Source organism: Gaeumannomyces tritici (genome assembly GCF_000145635.1).
Source record: "Gaeumannomyces tritici R3-111a-1 unplaced genomic scaffold supercont2.4, whole genome shotgun sequence".
In the NCBI taxonomy this organism is placed as follows: Eukaryota; Fungi; Ascomycota; class Sordariomycetes; order Magnaporthales; family Magnaporthaceae; genus Gaeumannomyces; species Gaeumannomyces tritici.
In genome coordinates this window covers 1,144,398-1,163,129 of record NW_008804548.1, presented here as the reverse complement: position 1 = coordinate 1,163,129, position 18,732 = coordinate 1,144,398, and the positions used below count along the sequence as shown (strand labels likewise).

Genomic DNA, 18,732 nt, shown 5'->3' with positions numbered 1-18,732 from the left:
GTGACTGAAAAGTGCGGTGGCATCCAGTGCACAAGCGCGGCGTTTGTATAGGCATCAGCCCTGCCCATCGCGGCTGACATCGGGGTCGAAATACACGCCAACAAGTGAGGTTTAAACGGATTGGTACCAGTACGCCCTGGCTATCAGCAGCTGCTGTCAAAGAAATAGCAATACTATCGAAGGAGGCCAAAGAAGAGCACCGAGTAGTTTTATAAAAGGAATGTAATCTCGCCCCCTCCACCTGCAAACTACAAACTCCGCGCTCGCCCAGCGTCCCTTACCCCAATACATCCCCATGAGGCGTCGGCGAGAAGTGCCTCGAAATGGCGAGGCAGCTTGGTACCATTTGGATCACTAGAAGCTTGCCCCCTGTACCGCGTCCGGCTCGCCGTGCCGGCAGGATGTGCCTCGACAGGGTCAACTGTTTCGGTACAGTTTGGACCCTCAGGAGCCTCCTCTTGCTTCACGTTTAGCCCCCCGTCGCCGGCATCAGGTGCCTCGGCAGGATCAGCCGGCTCGGTGCTGATTGCATCTTGAAAAGTCTCCCCTTGTGCCTCGGTAGGCCCCCCATACCCGGCAGGAAGTGCTTCGAGGGTAGTTATCTCGATGGGATCAGCCGGCTCGGTGCTGTTTGGATCTTCAACAACCTCCTCTTGTGCCGCATTCTGTCCGCACTCCCCGGTAGGAGATTCTTCGAAAGGAGTTACCCCGATAGGACCAGCCGGCTCGGTGCCGTTTGGATCGTTGGGAACTTCCCCCTGTGCTGCGTTAGGCTCGCTGCCACAAGCAGGTGCCCCACTACCACCGCCAACCCCCTGGGCAGCTTTCTTTTCCGTCCCCTCGGCACCCTCCTTTTCCTCCTTGACAGCCTCCTCAGAAGCCTTCTTTCTGTCTTGGACCACGGAGAGGATGAAGCCTCCAATGGTCGCTACAGTCGCGCCAATGGCGAGTGCGGCGACTGTTGCTTTCAGCACGCGTTTTTGTTTCGCAGTCAACCTCCACCGCGAAGATCCTGGGGGCCCGGAGTGTCTGGGCGCAGGGTCCGTGTGCCAGGGCACAAGTATGTGGAGGGGGTTGCCGTGCTGCTTCGCGGGCGGATGGCTCGCGGCGTGGAGGGTCAGCACGATTGCCTCGCGCCACATGGTGGCCCTGATGGTGAGTTCCGCCTTCTTGGAAAAAAGCTGTCGCTTCAGGCCACCTGGTAGAGATTGCTGAGACGAGAGCTGTATTAGCTCGCTGTATATGTCAAGTACTACTGCGCTCATTTTGTTCTTACCTTGACCCAGGAGCTGATGTCCTGGACTGGCTCGGTATTGTGGAGCCAATTCGCTCGGCTTCTCAACGCGGGTGGCGGCGGTTGCCGGATTCGGACGACCTTCAGGTCGAGGTCAAGGGCCCGGCCGTTTTGGTCGATTTCTATGTCATGAGTGATGTCGACCGAGGCTGGGACCTTCGGTTTGTCTCCATGTTTGAGGAACCACTTGGTGCTGTCCCTTTCTGCCCCTTGTTGGATGCCGTATCGAGCGGCTGCCTGGTACACCCAGTAAGGGGACCCGTGAATGGCGCGCAGCTCGTCGTGCACTAGGCCCTGGCACACGGCAAGAGCTGGGTCGGCGATCTGGGTCACCTTGGCGTTCTTGGAAAGGGGGTGACTGCGGAACTTGGTCTCGAGACTGGTCTTGACGTACGCGGAGCTGCCCAGGCCCCCCGCGAGCACAATGCGGTCGATGGTCTTGACGTTATTCAGCTGCGCCATCTGGGCATCGCACTGTTTCCAGACCTTGCCGCATTGCTCATCGAAAGGTTTCTTGAAGAACTCGTCCCTGCGGATCTCAATGCGTATCTTGGCCGCTCCCTCGCTGCCGTCGACGGCCGGGATGTCACCGGTAAGCCCGGAAAGCCAGAGCCAAAACATCGGCTTCTGAACCGTGCGAGATCGCTCGCCGTACTTGTGCTTCTGGTACTTGTAGCTATCGACGTGCTCAAGGTGAAAAACAGCCACTTCGGCTAGTTGGGTCAAGTCGTCGTCGGTTATCTCCTTTTGCTGTTTTCGCAGAATCTCCCGGTATTTCTCCTTGACCTCGGGCCACAGCTGACTTTTGAAGCTTTCGTCAATCCGGGTGGACCCGACGTTCTTGCCCTGGTGACACACCACGGACTCGAGCTCCTTGGCGGTGCGGCCTTCGAGTTCCCCCAGTTTGTATATGGCGATGTCTGACGTCCCACCGCCGATGTCGGCAACCAGAACATGCTCGTTCTTCTTGGGCAAGTCGTCTGAGTTGGTGCCTTGGAGAAATTGCACCATGGATGCTGCTGCTTCGTCAAGAGGCAGCTCAACTTCATGTCCGGACTCGTCCGGGTAGCCTGCCTTTCTGATCTGTTCATCGAAGCGTTTCTTTGCGGGATCATCCCACGTTGTCGGGTAGCTGAAGAGGAACTTGATCTTGGACTTGGCCCACCCCTTGTCCTGCGGTAGTTCGCCCTCGAGCTGCTCCCTCAGGTGTCCGTAGAGCTCCTTCAGGAACATGCGCACGCACATCTCTGCATCGCGCCTCTCTCGCTCGTCCCGGCTGCAGATGAGGGGCTTGAATAGCTTGTAATAGTCGGTAGTGTAGATGTCTTCCATCTCCAGTTTGTCGACGCCAAAGCCCCATGCTGCCACGTTTCTGTTCTTCAAAGCGACCACTGACGGAACCTTGTCGAATTTGGCATCTGCAACCGCTGTGGTACAGGATCCAAGTGTTAGCATGACGGAAACCTGATAGACCCGAGCCGCAATTATTGTAGGCATTTCACTGATTCGTCACTTACTGGAAGGCCAGGACTTTAGGGTCCTGACTTTGTTGTCAATGGGTTTGGCATACGCTACGGCCGTCCCTATTGACCGCTTGTTAGTTCGTCACGCCTCGCATACTGAGGAATAAGGGGTCTGCATGCCAATGGACAGGTGGGCTTCAAGGAAGGAATGGGTTTGCTCACCTGTGGTTCCGAAGTCGATCCCAACGATCAAGTCGAACTGCCTGTTGTCCATCGTGGGCTGAACGACCAACCTATGTGACCAGAAACTGGGACGAGTCGACAAATTCCGGGCCGAAGCCAAGCTAGAAGAGCACAGGGGAAGGAAGTGGAAGGAGTTGTGTATGAAGTGTTCTGTCTGGCGTTCAGAAATTGAGGTGTCTGGTCCCGAGGGGTAGTAGGTAAGGCTACCTAAATAGCAGATAAAACCTACACTTTTGCCAACTCAGCCCCCACCCAGCCTTTCCACTAACCAAAAGCCGCCTCTTGGCTTGCATAGGTAGGCCGGCCAGCCAAGTTCCCTTGGCCGAGCAGGAGGCGGCCATCCGGTGTAACTGGGTGGTGGGTATGGGTGTGTGAAAGATGGCAGAAAATGCAAGCGCGTGCAGGGTAGATAAATGCGGCTGATGCCAGGCGGCTAGAGACAGTGGTTACAGGACTGATGCTGTGGAACTGCAAAGCCAGCTTGCCATGCTGCACCCGGCCCCAAGTTCATGGGCAAGCCACAAGGATCGGCAATGCAAATGAGGTTCGAGAGGTTATGGGCCTGTATCGCCACACAAAACAAGGCGCCAACCGCGAAGCGCTTGCAATCCTTCCGTGCAAAGTCGTCGCGGAGCTCGCAGCCAAGCCTGGCCTCGGCCTCGGCCAGGACGACCCTACGGCGGCTGTCCGGGCTGGCCCAGAAACCCAATCGAACCGGACGGACGAATTGTAAGCGTACTGAACCGGGTGAGGGGGAGGGGACATTGATTAGCGACAAATATGTTGGCCCCGACATCCCTCCCTCTACGGACACGCCGTCGCGTCATCGGGTGGCCGCCATTATAGCCTGGTCCGGCCACATCTCGAGCGCCATCTCGCTGCCCCCCAGGCTCGCCGGGTAGAAGGCGCCCCAACTTTTCGAACACCGACCGGTGCGTGGGCGCATCGAGGTGCCAGACGTTGGTCTCGTAGACAACGGGGTCGCCCGCTGCCTGGCAGAGCGCCGCGTCCAGAGTGTCGAGTCTGTGCGATTCCATGAGCCTCGGGCCACGAGAACCGTCTGGACGGCCGCGAGAGGTGCCTCGAGTGAGAGGAGATGCTCGAATACCGCCCGTCCGTCTTCCTCGGGGCCCATGTAGATCCAGTTTGCCATGGTTGCGGCCTGGCACAATGCAAACTCGGTCGCAGAGCAATCCGGTCTATAAACTGCATGATACATCTTTCCGTAGGAGAACCTTGAGGTGTGGTGGGCCTACGTCCTTGTGCGGCTCACTGGAGCGCATCGGCCGCTTAGCTATGGATTCATACAAATATAGCCCGCCCAGCCAGTTCAGGGGCCAATTTCAGCCCCAAGGGTGCGTGTATCTCCAACATCGAGGTCGGCCAATACAGAGTGGGATGTATGTGGAGCCTTCCTTCCCGCACAAGTCGGACGGCGTCGGGGATGCAGGACCGCGGCCCCAACGTCAAAGGGCCCCGAAACATAACCAGCTCATGCCCGAAACACCGAAAACCAGACGGCGATGGGAGACGGGCCCAGTTCCCCATCAGTACATGCCTGCTGCGGGATTTCTGTTTTTTCCCGGGCCCCGGGTATCTGGTGCCATGAAGTGCACAAGGTGGGCACAGTTGGGGCGAAGCGATAAGACAGCCTGGGCTGCAGAGTCCCTCTTCAGATATCCAGGCGGAAATATACATGATTGGACCAGATCCGACAGAGTCCTCACCCTGGTGTATCTGACCCGTTGATCCTCCGCCTGGGGCATAAGCCACCGATCTAGGGGCCGAAAGGCTGGCATCGAGTAAGATGGCATCAAACATGAACGGTAACTGAACTTAAAAAGAGAAGGCTCAGGAGGGTCACGGCAACATCTCTGCAGCAGATATCTAGCACGTCAAGACTCGACTGCTGCATTACTACCCCTAGAGCGAGATCAGACCCATGATAGGATCAGATTACGCCCTTGCCAATACCCTCAAACCCCGGGCAGGATGCCGACCATGATAGTGGATGACGACCTCCACCTTAACAATATTGGACTAGCGACCATCCAAGACCAGAAGAAGATGGCCATCAAAGAACTCGAGGTTTCCGACGGCGACAGCGGATCGCCTGACATGGCAGAAGCCTCCCCGACCACCAGCCACCTGAACACGTCGAGCGACGGCGGCTCCTCGCATACCTCCCACAGGCTGGAGGATGGTCCCGCCTGCATCGTCGGCATGGGTACGTTCGGCTGCTCCCTGGATGAGCTCGGGAAAAAAGGGTGACATTTAACAAGACAAAAACCAACAAAAACAAACAGCATGTCGGCTCCCGGGAGGCATACGCTCGCCGTCTGACCTGTAGGACCTCCTCAAGGCCAAGAGGACGACGCAAGGGCGGGTCCCCGCCGCGCGCTTCAACATGGACGGGTACTACCACCCGGACGGCAAGCGCGCGGGGGCCATGGACGCCGACGGCGGCTACTTCCTCGACGAGGACGTGCGGGAATTCGACAACGACGTCCTCGGGCTCAACAACCTCGAGGCGACGCACATGGACCCGCAGCAGCGCAAGTTGCTCGAGGTGACGTACGAGTGCCTCGAAAGCGCGGGCCTCTCGATGGAGTCCGCGGCCGGCTCCGACACGGCCGTGTACGTGGGCAACTTCACCGTCGACTACCAGACCATGCAGACGCGGGACCCGACTACCTGCACCGCTACAGCGCCACGGGGTCCGGTGGATGATGTCCCGCGCCGCCCGCCACTTCATCTTCCTCGGCCGCTCCGGCAGGGACAAGCCCGAGGCCCAGGCCCTCGTGGCCAAGCTGCGCGCCGCCGGCGCCTCGGTCGAGGTCGTACGCGGCGACGTGTGCAGCCAGGGCGACGTCGACGCCGCCGTCAACGCCTGCTCCTCCTTCAGCCGGCCCATCGGCGGCGTGATCCAGGCCGCCATGGGCCTTGACGAGGCCCTCTTCTCGCGCATGAGCCACGGGGCCTGGCACGCGGGCGTCCGGCCCAAGTGGCAGGGGTCGTGGAACCTGGACCGCTCGCTGGCACGCGGCGGCCGCGACGCCGACCTCGACTTTTTCCTCCTCACGTCCTCGGTCAGCGGCAGCGTCGGCACCGCGACCGAGAGCAACTACTGCAGCGCCAACGGCTTCCTCGACGCCTTTGCGCGGCACCGGCGGGGCCGCGGCAAGCCCGCCGTGTCGGTGGGCCTGGGCATGATCTCCGAGGTCGGCTACCTGCACGAGAACCCCGAGATCGAGGCGCTACTGCTCCACAAGGGCATCCAGCCCCTGAGCGAGGGCGAGTTCCCCCAGGTCGTCGACCTCGCCCTGGCGCCGCCCGGCGCGACCGACGACGACAACAACAACAACGCGCCGGCGCACATCCTGACGGGCCTGGAGCCGTTCGACCTGCGCGGGCTCATCAGGAGGGGCTTCGCCGTCGAGAGCGACACGACCCAGGACCCCCGCTGCGGCTTCCTCGCCGCCGCCCTCTTCACCGGCCAGCAGGCCAACAGCAGTAGCAACGGCTCATCCTCCGGCAAAGGGGTAGACGGCGCTCTCGACCTCGCCACCCCGGCCTGGCTGAAGGCGCTGCCGCACTTTGGGCTCGACAGCATGATCGCCGCCGAGTACCGCACCTGGTTCTGGACCGTGCTCAAGGTCGACGTGCCCTTTTTGGACCTGATGAGCCCCAAGACGCCGCTGGCCGTGCTGGCGGGATTTGTTGGGGACAAGATTGCTGCGACATGGAAGAGATTGAGTACAGTATAATATTTGTGAAGCACAGTAGAGGCAAACTCGGTAGGCGTGGTCGTGTGGCCCGTGCTGATGGCGCTTAAACCACCACTGTCCAATCCAACGTGGCGGGAAAGACTTCCAGGATCAATCCAGATGACCACGGCTGCTGTCGGAGAAGGAAAGGGGAGGAAATGAGCAATGAACCCAGCGGGTGGTGTAGTAGTGGGAATGGGAGCATATTCCTATGTGGAGGAACCACACGCATCCCATTTTCATCTGGGTGTAAAGGAGATAAGTACCTTCTCAAAGAGTTCTCAAAGAGCTATCGAACGATAATCCGAGACACGCCGGGGCAATTCCAGCCAGCGCAACATACATGATCGATATGTTGGATATCAAATCCCCCATTTTTCCATCCCTTTCCCGTCGCTCCCACCATCTTCCCCCCTGTTATTTCACGGCAAGGAAAGACCGGCGACCGAGGCGCCCCCCGCCACCTCCATGGTCGGCGTCGGCGGCGGCAGGTTCCCCGTCTTCTGCATGACCCAGCATGACGCGTACATGTTGACCCGGTCGATGCAGTCGGCCTCGCCGCCACTCCCGCCACTCCCGCCGCGCCGCGCCCCGACCCGCCTGGGCGTGAACCCCAGCGCCGCGAACTCGGCCACGTACCAGGGCTTGAGCCCCGCCGACCGCAGCAGCACCCTCCCGCCGGGCCGGAGGGCGCGGTTGAGCCTCGAGACCTGGGCCGCCGCGGCCGCGCGGTCGGCGACGGGGTCGAACCAGTCCATGCTGTCCATGACGACGGCCACGGTCAGCGACCCGGGCGCCAGGCCGCCCAGCACCACATCCAGCTCGTCCGTGTGCAGGCGGACGCCGGCCAGGGCGCCCGGCCGCGAGAGCCGCGCGTGCGCCCGCGGCGCCAGGTAGTCCGGGTGGCAGCGGGGCGAGAAGCGCCCGGCGAGGGTGACGCGGTAGTAGGGGTTGTCGTCGGCGATGTGCGTCTCGCGCGCCACGGGGTCGAGCGTGTCTGCCATGAACTGCCAGACGGCGCCCGCGCGCGTGTCGGCCGCCCGGCCGGACCGGACAGCCTCGGACTCGGCGTGGTCCGCCACGAGCATGGCGAGCTGGTGCTTGGGCACGCCGAGGGCGGACCAGAGGAACGTCTCGGAGCTGACGACGAGGCCGCTGACGAGGCGCGAGAGAAGGGCGGGGCGGATGCGCGAGGCCCAGATCTCGCGCTGCTCGTTCAGCGTCTTGGCCTCGAGCAGCGCGCGCACGGCCGACCGGCAGCCGAACGCGTGCGAGACCCAGCGGAAGACGCGGATGGCGTGCTTGGAGCCGCCCGTGTCGTACAGGCCCCTGCCGCGCCTGCTGGTGAAGACGTGCGACTTGGCGAGCCAGTACTGGAACGCGCGGCTGGAGAGGTGCGGCGAGAGCTTGCTAATCAGCAGGGCGCGGAAGTCCTGGTGCTTGCCTTCGCCGAAGATCTTCCAAAAGTCTTCGTACGGCAGCGCCGAGTAGGACGCGAGCTTGAGCTCGAGCAGGTGGTTCTGGTTCGGGTTGAGGTCGACTGCGTGGATCTTGGCAGGGGACTGAAGGGCGTACGATAGGACATTATCGCCTGCGCTGGTGATTGCCAGGACCACATCATCAGACGTGAGTTTGAGGAGCCGCTCGTCGACGCGTGTGTCCTCCCATGTGAAGGCGTAGATGTACTCGTCCCCGAACTGCAGGTGCTTCTGCTCTTGGTCGTCATAGTAGATGCGCCACGGGTGGTTCTGGTAGAAGAAAGAAGGGAGAGGAAGACCTGCGTCCCGGTTCCGGATTGCAACCTGGTGGGCTTTGGGGCTGACGGCAACGTCGGCACAAGGAATCCCGTCGGGCACATTCGTCACTTCGGAAGATTCGCCGAGGCGCACCGGCTTTTGGCGGCCAACCCAGATGTGGTAGGGGATCGAACCAAGAGCACGGTTACGGAAGTTCACGCTGAGAACCGTCCCAAAGAGGTACTCCAAGTAGTCTCTCCGCGCTGGCTCGAGGTTCACCTTGTCGAGGTCAAACCAAGCGCGCCAGAATGTCCTGCTAGGGTACCCAGTGTGGCGGCCCAGCAGGCCTCCTGTGTAGTTGCGAAAGCTAAAGTCTGCCTTGGACTGGACGTAAAAGTCGACGACTCCAATGAACCCATCGGGGGCGAGCAGCGCTCGGAGGGAGTCGATGACGGAGTAGAAGTCAGGCTATTCGGGTGTTAGAATAAGGTCCCTGGGTTGCGCAATTCGCGTCGCGCCATTTTCAGTCAGTTGAAGACTCACAATCATGGACAGACTGTAGGACATGGTGAGAAGGTCGGCGCCATAAGGGTTGGAGCCCCTGGAGCTACGCTCGTGGTCCTCGAGACGGAACCGCCTAGCGTCTTCGCAGACGACCTTGACGTTGGTCCAGCCGAGTCGGGCAAAGCGGCGAGTGGCAACCTCGCACAGCGAGGGCGAGAAGTCAACGAGGTAGACGCTGGAGAAGTACTCTGGGACTTTGACGAAGCGGTTCATAGCCTCGATATTCCATCCCGTACCGCCACCAATCTACTCGGATTTGTATCGTTAGCCCGTTTCCGGCGGCATGTTCGACGCGACTTTAGGACAGTCCAGCACATCTTGAAGGCCCATGTGGGGTAAGCGCAAAGGGGTCAGTCGTACATCTACCCAGATCCTCTTCTCGGGGCTTTTGCCCTTGCCCCTGGTGGGCTGCTGCATGGCAGCCTTGTGGTTGAGCTGCGCAGCAGCGAGCGCCAGCATGTCCTCGCGGCCCTGAAGAAGGGCCTTGCGTGTCACATCGTAGACACCCGCCTGCTTCTTGTAGAAGGACTCGAGCGCATCCTGCTGGGTGCCCTTGTCACCCGCCTGGTGCGGCTTGACAAAGCACGAGTAGAAGAATAGCAGGAACGCGCGGACGAGACCCGGGGTCTCGTCTTCGGTCTTGTTATTAATAAACCTGGAGAGGCCGAGGGTAGTGCATAGCACCAATCCCAGAGTAGAAAATATGAGCTTGACCCCGACATCCGGGGGCAAAATGTTACCACCAAGAGAAGCCATGGTATTCTCTCATACTGAGACGCAGGTTGAGTGCGTTTAAACAACGAGAGACTTGCGTTTGTGTTGAATGGGTACTGAGGAGGTCTACCCAGAGAAGAGGGCCGGGGAAGCTGAGAATACGAGGGGGTAACTTGGTATATATACCGGCCGCTCTACCCCGTGATCGGAGGGGTTGAACGACCAGACATTCCTTCCGTCTGTCCAACATCATCCCGTGGCCTCTCGACTGAAGAGGAGGGTGGCAACATAAGACTGTCACACGCCATCGCTGCGGGATGCAGCCAGGGTCCAAGTGGGTGGAAGGGAGGAGATTCAAGCAGATGGGACGTTGATTCGGGGCTCCTGAACACCACCTCTTCTCTCTGTGGACAGTGAAACTTCGGCAATACGAAAAGAAAGACTGTCGAATCATGAGTGATGGATAAGACCCATAACGAGCCAGAAAAGGCATAAGCCAGCATCTGAGTGCTCGACACGTTGTGAGTAGCCATAGATGTATGTCAGCCAATGAATGGGGCCACATGTTACGCATACTCAAGGGTGAGGAATGCCTTTCTTGCGCGTGTAGCAGGGCGGCTGGGGAAGCCTGCCTCGAGACGGCAATTCCATTGGCGCATGTCCACTGTGGAGCACTACTTTCCCGGGCGCTCTAGGCCAAGGCCCGCTAGGGATAACGATCCGGGAATTGTGCTTCCCAGGGGAGTTGGAGTGGGGATATGATGTGTTTACATAGATAGGTAGCGTGCGGTGCTTCGCGGGGTATGTGCAGCCCAGCTGTCAAGAATACAAGAATATGCGAGCGCCAGTGGCCCATATGGGTAGCCGATCATGTCGAGATGCGTAGATCTAAGCAGTGGAGGAACCAAAGCTAGAGTCTGTCTGGAAAGGTAGGGAGGGCGTCGTGCAGGCCTGGACGCGCACATGAGTCTCAAGGAGCTGTGGAGCCCCTTGTTGGACCCCCACAACAAAGTCGCTTGTGCTAATCAGGAGCAAGAACAAGCACACGGGTAAGGTTGAAGCAGCGTGAATTGCTGAAGCTGTGCCCAAGAGCAGACCGACACGACAATAGAATCCGTTCCGACGCCGACTTCTTCCGTAAACGGGGCAATCAGGTTTTGGTTTTTTGGCCGATAACTCACGGCATCCTGCCCGCTTGTCGGCACTTGTGATTGCGGTTCTGCCAACTTTCAACAACGAGGCTTGGATTGCTCCGATACACCACTCTCCTGATAACTGACAAGGACTTTACTAATGCGGAAACGAGTGATCTGGCAGTTGCATAGCTGGCGCCCATAGTCTTGGACGGACTGGGACTGGTGACTGGCCTGTGTCGGCTGCGCGGACAACGAAATTCGGCGGGTAATGTGAGAAATGGTTAAACAGGCACGAATAAAGCATTGTTTAGCGGGGATACGAAATGAATGCGATGGCTGTTTGTGTAGGATCTGAAAATATTAATGAGCAATCAATCACCTAACCATATGGGCTCAGATGGTCATGATTACGTTGCGGGCAGTCTTGACGGCCGTGACGGCCTAATTGAGAAGTAGTCTTCACACAAAGAAGCTTCAATGTTAAGGCAGGAATCCGGGGAAGGTTCAGGGCAGGTCCAGGAGGCTCTGTCTGTGCTCCTGCGCGGTGCGTCATTGGATCCAATCCGCAGCTCCACCAGGCAGGCACCCCACTCACTCTGCATGAGAGACGAACCCCTGTCCAAGTACTCCATCGTCAATTAGTCGATGCGGCGCGACGACGCTGTCCAACGCGGCCAACAGTATTCATCTATCATTCATCGAAAGGGCTCACCCCCATCGAGCGACGAGCACCATCTGACTGCAGCATACGCCATTGAAGCTGCTCTCTGCCTGGGTCGCCCTGTGACGCACCACGAGGCGCGCTAGCGCTGGATTCCCAGGCTGACCAGACCACCACGAAACGCCCTCTCTCACTCCGACCAGCCCGCCGCCGACAGGATGCCGCCAGCCTCTAGCCAGAAGGGCACCAGCAAGAAGGGCGCCGGCTCCATAGCGCGCAATCGGAGCCGCAATACCACCCCAAGCATCAGTTCCGCTGCCGCCGCCGCTGCCGCCACCCCTCAGCCGTCGCTACTGCCGCCCGTCGAAACGATCGAGACCGAGTTCGTCGAGCTCAAGTTCGAGATCCTGCGCAACATCACCTATGAGGATCTATTCGACCAGGGAGCGGGCGCGGCCAGCCCCGTCATCCCCGACTCGCGCGCCCTCGACCACATCGGCAACCGCCTGCAGCGCCTGCAGGATATCGTCGAGAAGAGGGGCGTCAGCTGCGACCGCGGCATGCGCCTGCTCTCCAGCAAGCGTAGCGATCGCGTGGAGATGGACCGCATCAGGGAGGAGGAGCGCCTCCAACGCGAGGCCGAAGGTGCGGCCCAAGAAAGGCGCGCCAACAAGAAGAAGCGAAAAGAGAAGGATAGCCTGGCGCCTCATGACACGAATATAGGTACGTTGGCTGTCTGTCTTTTGGGTGTCGGTGGCCTGCTGTATCCCCCCTTCCTTGCATGTGTTTTTGAGAGCACGGTGCAGAGTAGACGTCATTGCCCATCTGCCCGACCATGCCTTTTTCACGCGCATCACTTGCACTTCAGATTTTCGTCAACACCTGTTGTCATGGTGGCTTCCTCGACAACGCCCGGCCCGGACTGATGACTGAACTCGCCCCACTACAAACAATAGAACGGTCTTCCCCTCTCCGCGATCCAAGCAGCAAAGTCAGGAAAGCATCAAGGGACGACTCGTCCAACTCCTCGCTGTCGCCTCCCATCGAAACCATGTCGCCGAGCGCCATGGAGGTTGACGAAAAAACGAAAAATGCCAAGGATGATGTCAAGGAGGAAGAAGAGGAGGAGTCCTCGGACGATGACGGCGCGCCTCCCCCGCGACCAGTACCAGCAAACCAGACCTTCGGCGAGGACCCCTCAACATTCCCCGACCCGACCGTGTACGAGATCCTGCCCGTCACGGACGGCATGAGCCACGAGGAGATATGCGAGATATACAGCGTGGCAACATATCCCAAGAGCGATCTGGCAGACCTGATAGCGGGCGACCCGCCCGACAAGGATTTCAGCAGTGGTAAAGCCTCGAACCAGATCAACTTCAGCACCTTTTCGACCTACACAGAGCCATACTTCAGGCCCTTCAATGAAGAGGACCTCACCTTCCTCCGCGAGCGCGGTGATCGCTCCACCTTGTTTGACATGCCCAAGCGGGGCCGCAAGCACTACACGGAAATCTGGGCCGAGGAGGATGGCGCCATGGCGGTCGACTCGGGAGCCGGCGCGCGCGACAGGCTGCCCGCAAACTTGCCGCGTGGTAGCATAGAACACATGAACGATAACGTTGCCGAGACCGACAAGCTGTCCGTCGGCCCTCTCCTATCGCGTCTGCTCTGCGCCATGCGCCCTGAGGGACGCACGCAACAGCCAGACGGGGACGTCAAGCCTCTTGTTAACGGCGACTTCACTAACGGCGTCGGCACCCCCGGCCCCAGCGTCGACGACGGCAGCTTCTCGGGCGGCTTCGAGATCTCGGCCACGGGCGAGCTCGTGCCCATCGGCGGCACTCCGGCGCCGGCTCCCGTCGTGAGCCAGCCCAGCTTCATCTCTGACGCGCAGATGAACGGCATGTTTAACGGTGTCGATCCCCTGGGCGGCATGGGCATGGGTATGGGCATGGGCGGCGGCATGTTGCCCAACAGCCAGAAGCCGCCCGCCACCTACATGCCCGAGTCCTCGTCGGAGGCGTGGAAGAAGGCGTCGCACCCAAAACTAGACTACGCCCAGGTCGATGAGCGCCTCAAGCAGGAGTTGAGGCACATCGGCTTCCTCCCTCTGACGGACTCCAGCGGTCCCACGGCCGGGGCTGCTGGCGGCGGGGCTGCCGCTAACGGCATCGTCGTGGGCGGCAGCGGCGGGGCCGGCTCGGCGGGTGCGGTTAACGGAAGCAACGGCCAATCCTCGTCCTCGGGAGGCGGCGCAGCTAATGGCGCGGCCAACTCAGCCGCGGCCGCCGCAGCGGCGGCGGCGGCGGCGGCGGATGCCTCCATGACGGCCGACTACGACGGGGGCTACGATGACGAGGTGGCGGCGCGGCTACGACTCCTCCAGGCGCGGCTCCGCGACCAGATGCTCGTCAACGGGGCGCGCAAGGCGCGGCTCATGGAGCTGGTGCGCGAGCGCATGGCGCACCAGGAGTACACCACCATCCTCGAGGACCTCGACACCCAGGTGCAGCAGGCCTACCTTAAGCGGAATAGGACCATGGGCAAGGGAAAGGCCAAGAAGAACAGGCCCGGCGCGGCCGCGGCGGCAGCCACCAACGGCGCCGGCGGCGCAGCCGGCATGGCGCGTCCGGGCATCGGCGACCACGCAAAGACCCTCATGGAGCGCCGCCGCCGCTGGATCGACAACATCGGCCCCATCTTTGAAGACGATAAGATAAATAGGGTGCCCCGCGCCGCCGACGGGCCCGAGAGCAGCATCTTCCAGCCAGAGGTCATGGCGTCCCTGGTCAAGCAGGAGAAGGACACGTGGGACGAGGAGGCCGAGGATTGAGGTGGACAGATGCTGGTTTTTTTTTTCTTTCTCGGTGGGTTGTATTTTTCCTGCATTTTCTCTACGTCATTTCCCTCCCCATCCCGGTTCCCATCGGAATTTCAAAACTACAACGGTTATTTGGTTTCTTTTCATGCCCTAGTCTGGCTGTCGGCCCAGGTATTGGGTGGTAGCCGTGGCATTTGCTGCTCGGAGTCTCGGCGTCTGTCTGATTTCTGTGTTCCTGAAAGATGGGGGGTGGAGGAAGTATATAGATGCCGGTCACGGATGGCGCTCTCCCCTCCCTCGAAGCCTAGCCTTCACGGTGTTCCGAGGAAGACGCAATGGAGTGGCGTGGAGTGGAGGCCTGGACGGAAGCAAGGTATCGCCATCTATTATGGGTGTCGGGAATCCCGACCATGAACATGAACATTTCGAAAATAAGCGTCGCCGTCGGAAACGTGCATGCCAACGTGTCCATGTAGGTGGTAGGCATGAGGGTGGTAGGCATGAGGGAGGTAGCCCTTCGTATCAGGTTTGCAGTCCGCGATCCTAACCTAGCTAGTGGGTACATGCTTCTCGGCAAGTCCCAAACCCGTATCCGAAAAGTAAATACAAACGAGAGAAAAACGCCGTCGGAAAAGAAATAGCGCCGATAAGTCGCCATTGGGGTATACGTTTCATTGCTAAATAGTCCAAAAAATTCCACCACCGCCGTGGTGTAAAAAGAAAAAAGGAAGAGAAAAAAATGTACAGGTGAATAAGAAAAACAGGTCCGCTATCATCGGAAGGGCAAACTTCGACTAAACAGCAGCTCTCGTCTCTGGCGGGCAGTGAAGTTTGTTAGCTCTTGCACTCGAGTATCTGCGCGTGAGTCATGCCCCTTTGGAAGGGCGGACCGAACTTACATGAGGCCGGGAGGGCATCCCCCCGGGGGCTCCCACGGCCCGGGCCCAGGCTCATTTCCTGCCGGATGAGCGGCGACATATCCCCGTGGCGAGACCCATGCATCACGGAGCTGCCGGCGACGGGCGTCTGCGGCTCGTAGCTCGGAGGCAGTCGCTCGCCCCGGGCGACGAGTTCTGGCTCCGCCGCCGCCATCGGGGTGTAGACCTGCCTTGGCGGCGCCGGCACCACGACCGAAGGCAGCGGCGCCGGCGCCGGCGCCTGCGCGACAACGGCGGGCGCAGCGGTACTGGTACTACTCGGGGGAGCGACGCGGTCCACGACGCCGCTCAACCACCCCAGCAGCCTCGCCCGCTTCAGCCCCCGCGCGGACGGGGCGCGAGCGCGGCCCGCGGCGCCGGCGTCTATGCTGCTGCGCAGCCGGCGGGTCGACATCTCGCGCCGCACCATCTGGTTGGTAATGCGCGGGCTGTACCCGGGCGGCAGCATCGACGCCTTGCAGAGCGGGCACAGGGAGCTCACGCGGGAGAGAAGCTCGTCTATGCAGTCCGGGTGGAAGATGTGTCCGCAGGGGAGCTCCCGGATCACCGTCTGGCGGTCCACATATTCGACGAGGCATATGTAACACTTGGGTTGATAGTCGAGGCTTGAGAAATTTCCGTTGGGCCTTGTGCTTCTGCCGCTGCTGCTCTTTTCATCGCTCATTCCCGTCGTTGGTGACACTGGCGATATCGGCTCCAGCTTGGCCCGGTCCGGAGTTGCGGGCATCTCGATTGAACAATCGGGCCTGAAGCTATACGTAAAGAGTGGGAAGGTCTGGATGTGGTGGATCGGCACAGTCAGGCGGGTGATACCGAGGGACTCCAGATTAACCTCGCCGTTCTGGACACGGCGGCGAAGGGATGCGCGGCGACGGCGCTGGATTAGATGCATAGTAAGAGACGTGCCGATAAAGGCACTCAGTAAAAGTCCGAGGACGACCGGGATCAAGATCCACATGCTGTTGAGCTTCCTGTCCTTGGTGATGTTGACCTGGGTCCAGATGCGTAGGTAATCCTCCTCACTAGGGTCGTAAAGATCCGAGATCATCTGGCCAAAAGGGACCGTGGTCATGTTGCCGCTGTAGAGGCTCAGTTGATTCATCATCTCGGCGCCAACGCTGCCAGGAACGGCAACGATTGGAAAGCGGTTATCGACACGCCAGGCGTCATCATCTTCCAGGTCCCACGCCGCCGAAGAAGCCGGCGGAGGCGTCAACGTATTATTGGGTCCTGGGTGGTAAAAGATGAAGGCTCTGATAGGATCCTTCCGGGCGGATGCGAGGAAGGACTGGGTGCACTGGGGTGTGACCCATGGGGCCAGTCCGATGAGGTTAATGAAGGCCGGGGGGAGATCAGCCCTGCGAGCCGCGAGGGCGGGAAGGTAGGGCCGGACGATATCCCGACAGGGGTCACCGGAACCAAGGTCAGGGACATATAGCAGGCCCTGTATGTCCTGGGACGAACTGATGTACTCGGCGGCGAGGGTGGTCACCTGCTGATGAGAGAAGTGGGACGAGTAGGCCAGACGGTTCTGACCAGAGCGAGTCAGCAAGTGAACGGGACCCTGAAAGGAGAGATAGCGAAGGATCGGACCTACCGACGAGGCGGTGATGTTCTGGACTACAGTGCTCTGCGCGGAGCTGTGGCCATACCAGGCCGGGTTGCTAAGTAGGAGACTTGGAGAGGGATGAAGCGTGTTAGTGGTGCATGCAATGCCGCTGGAATGGAGTTCCGGGTAGAGAGGGATGGTGGATATATAAAAAAGCAGAGGAAGCTATATGCAATAGAACTTACACAACGTTGCTGATATCGGCGAGGGCTGTTGTATAGAGCATTAAAACAAGAGTCAGTGATGTTGATTGGCGGTGCAGCGTGGAGATGAGGGGCAGGGGAAGAAGGTTTGGACAAAGTGTCTCGGACGCCCCAGCCGGCTTGGCAATCGCCAAGTGCAGCGGGACCAGCCGACCAGCGATGGTGCCTGTCAGGGCTGATGTGTGTGATGGGGAGCTGCCGTCTTGGCTTTTTCTATTCTCATCATTTCCTCTGTCTTTTTTTCTGGATTTGACTTTTCCTTGTTGCTGCTCCTCGTTGCACCACCACGAGGGTACACCGACTCAGAGGGACGAGAGGGGAGAGATACAACATACACATGCTCTAATCATAGCGCTGCGTATCGTTAGACAAACATTTCTAGCGGCTGTGCAGCACCCAGAAGCAGCCAAAATGGCGTGGGCCGTTGGGCTTGGCGTCGGTAAAGGCGTCGGTGGCTGCAGCCCTTCTCTGGCAAGAAGAGGGGTGAAGCTGAGGATTGTATTTCAAAAGGGGGGGAAATGAATGAGAAAAAGAGGGAGGGTGGGACAAAGAACAGGCGGCGGCCCCGTCGATCCTTGGCTTTTTTTCTTGCAGGAACGAAGGTCGAGGAGACGGAGTTGGCTCGACTACTAGATAGTATGTATTGCTTGGTCGTCTGGCTTGGGGGGTCAAAAGAGGAAGCTGGGGGACTAAGAGCAGTCGGTTGGTCTGGTCTGGGGGGAGGGCATGGTATTTCAGTGCCAAGACATTTGATGGATGGGGCGCTAGGAGGCAGGGAGGGGGGAAGCGAGGAAAGCCCCAGGAATGGGACGTTGGGGCCTCCCTTGCATCAGAACCCCGTCAGGCCGCGAGGGAAGTGCAAACAGAAATTGGCTGCCCTGCATGGAAGCGCAGAAGCGCAGAATCTGCGACTCGTCCTTGGTGGAAGTGGTGGGCAGGCACAGCCCAGCACCCCCAGGCAGCTGCCCTTTCGCCGAGCAGGTGGGGCGGCTTTTCGGACAACCGGCACCCTAGCTCGCCGACTCAGCAGTTGAGCCAATAGCAGGGCGGGGAGCAGAGACAAAACAGCGAAGCTTTGGCCCAGGACTTGGGACGCTACACCGAAAATAATCAAATGAGACGATGAGAGCACAAGACGGACGGGACAGTGCATGGCAGTACACAAGTACACAGCCCCAACTCGTCGTCTGTTTTCTCCTTCTTCTTTTTCTTCCCGGGCACGAGGGTAATCTGTCCGAGGGCCTGGGGGAGATTGATGCTGCAGGAGAATAAGTCAGGCTGGGAACGGGCCAGGCCAGCCAGCAAACGCCTGCTTTGAGGGTGGGGGCTGGCGTCGTTGCATCGTCACACTATGGGGCATGAGCCGCGTGCCGTCCGTAGGTCGGTCCTGCTATGCGACCAGGGCTCTTCTTTTTTTGTCTTGTTTGGGTAGCAACAGCCCACGGTTCGAATCGATGTCAGAGCCCCGCTGTGTCGCAAAGTGGCCGGGCAAGCAGGCCGTCGCCAGTCAGTGACCCAAAGTCAAGCCCACCAAGGTCCGTCATGACGAAGCAAGGTCTGACAAGCTTTACTTGGGGGCC

General features: G+C 59.7%; 7 protein-coding genes across 8 annotated transcripts; 4 read left to right on the top strand and 3 right to left on the bottom strand.

The window, feature by feature from the left end:
* Positions 1–612: 612 nt before the first annotated feature.
* Positions 613–3,031, bottom strand: GGTG_07816 (hypothetical protein; the record flags this gene model as incomplete). Its single annotated transcript, XM_009225644.1, has 4 exons — positions 613–627; positions 708–1,211; positions 1,277–2,721; positions 2,980–3,031. The coding sequence occupies 4 exons, from the start codon at positions 3,029–3,031 to the stop codon at positions 613–615; spliced, it is 2,016 nt and encodes a 671-aa protein (XP_009223908.1).
* Positions 3,032–3,509: 478 nt separating this feature from the next.
* On the top strand, positions 3,510–3,902 carry GGTG_07815 (hypothetical protein; the record flags this gene model as incomplete). The annotated part of the gene is made up of 1 exon (XM_009225643.1): positions 3,510–3,902. The coding sequence occupies one exon, from the start codon at positions 3,510–3,512 to the stop codon at positions 3,900–3,902; it is 393 nt and encodes a 130-aa protein (XP_009223907.1).
* Positions 3,903–5,067: 1,165 nt separating this feature from the next.
* Positions 5,068–5,350, top strand: GGTG_07814 (hypothetical protein; the record flags this gene model as incomplete). The annotated part of the gene is made up of 2 exons (XM_009225642.1): positions 5,068–5,227; positions 5,307–5,350. 2 exons carry the CDS (start codon positions 5,068–5,070, stop codon positions 5,348–5,350), a joined length of 204 nt encoding a protein of 67 aa, XP_009223906.1.
* Positions 5,351–5,407: 57 nt separating this feature from the next.
* GGTG_07813 (hypothetical protein) lies at positions 5,408–6,767 on the top strand (the record flags this gene model as incomplete). The annotated part of the gene is made up of 2 exons (XM_009225641.1): positions 5,408–5,641; positions 5,709–6,767. The coding sequence occupies 2 exons, from the start codon at positions 5,408–5,410 to the stop codon at positions 6,765–6,767; spliced, it is 1,293 nt and encodes a 430-aa protein (XP_009223905.1).
* Positions 6,768–7,137: 370 nt separating this feature from the next.
* On the bottom strand, positions 7,138–9,897 carry GGTG_07812 (hypothetical protein). Its single transcript, XM_009225640.1, has 3 exons — positions 9,428–9,897; positions 9,047–9,313; positions 7,138–8,971 (listed from the first exon to the last, which is right to left on the bottom strand). The coding sequence occupies exons 1-3, from the start codon at positions 9,821–9,823 to the stop codon at positions 7,190–7,192; spliced, it is 2,445 nt and encodes an 814-aa protein (XP_009223904.1). The 5' UTR covers positions 9,824–9,897; the 3' UTR covers positions 7,138–7,189.
* A 1,673-nt stretch (positions 9,898–11,570) lies between these two features.
* Positions 11,571–14,883, top strand: GGTG_07811 (transcriptional regulator Ngg1). The gene is made up of 2 exons (XM_009225639.1): positions 11,571–12,301; positions 12,535–14,883. The coding sequence occupies exons 1-2, from the start codon at positions 11,797–11,799 to the stop codon at positions 14,412–14,414; spliced, it is 2,385 nt and encodes a 794-aa protein (XP_009223903.1). The 5' UTR covers positions 11,571–11,796; the 3' UTR covers positions 14,415–14,883.
* On the bottom strand, positions 14,840–18,079 carry GGTG_07810 (the record flags this gene model as incomplete). 2 transcript variants are annotated; one of them, XM_009225638.1, is made up of 5 exons in its annotated part: positions 17,488–18,079; positions 17,135–17,159; positions 16,938–17,016; positions 15,302–16,871; positions 14,840–15,216 (listed from the first exon to the last, which is right to left on the bottom strand). In XM_009225638.1, coding segments are annotated over exons 1-5 (1,680 nt in total). In that variant the 5' UTR covers positions 17,492–18,079. The 2 variants fall into 2 exon arrangements, with proteins under 2 accessions (XP_009223902.1, XP_009223901.1); XM_009225637.1 differs by lacking the exon at positions 14,840–15,216 and having other exon boundaries at positions 15,237–16,871; positions 17,135–17,511.
* Between the last annotated feature and the right edge of the window lie 653 nt (positions 18,080–18,732).

Excerpts from the sequence above, each read along its gene's own strand:
- GGTG_07812 (XM_009225640.1), bottom strand. The coding sequence starts at position 9,823 with ATGGCTTCTCTTGGTGGTAACATTTTGCCCCCGGATGTCGGGGTCAAG. Across the intron at positions 9,314-9,427 it reads AGAAGAGGATCTGGGTAGAT|ATTGGTGGCGGTACGGGATG; the intron begins GTACGACTGACC and ends AAATCCGAGTAG. Across the intron at positions 8,972-9,046 it reads CCTACAGTCTGTCCATGATT|CCTGACTTCTACTCCGTCAT; the intron begins GTGAGTCTTCAA and ends ACACCCGAATAG.
- GGTG_07811 (XM_009225639.1), top strand. The coding sequence starts at position 11,797 with ATGCCGCCAGCCTCTAGCCAGAAGGGCACCAGCAAGAAGGGCGCCGGC. Across the intron at positions 12,302-12,534 it reads GCCTCATGACACGAATATAG|AACGGTCTTCCCCTCTCCGC; the intron begins GTACGTTGGCTG and ends TACAAACAATAG.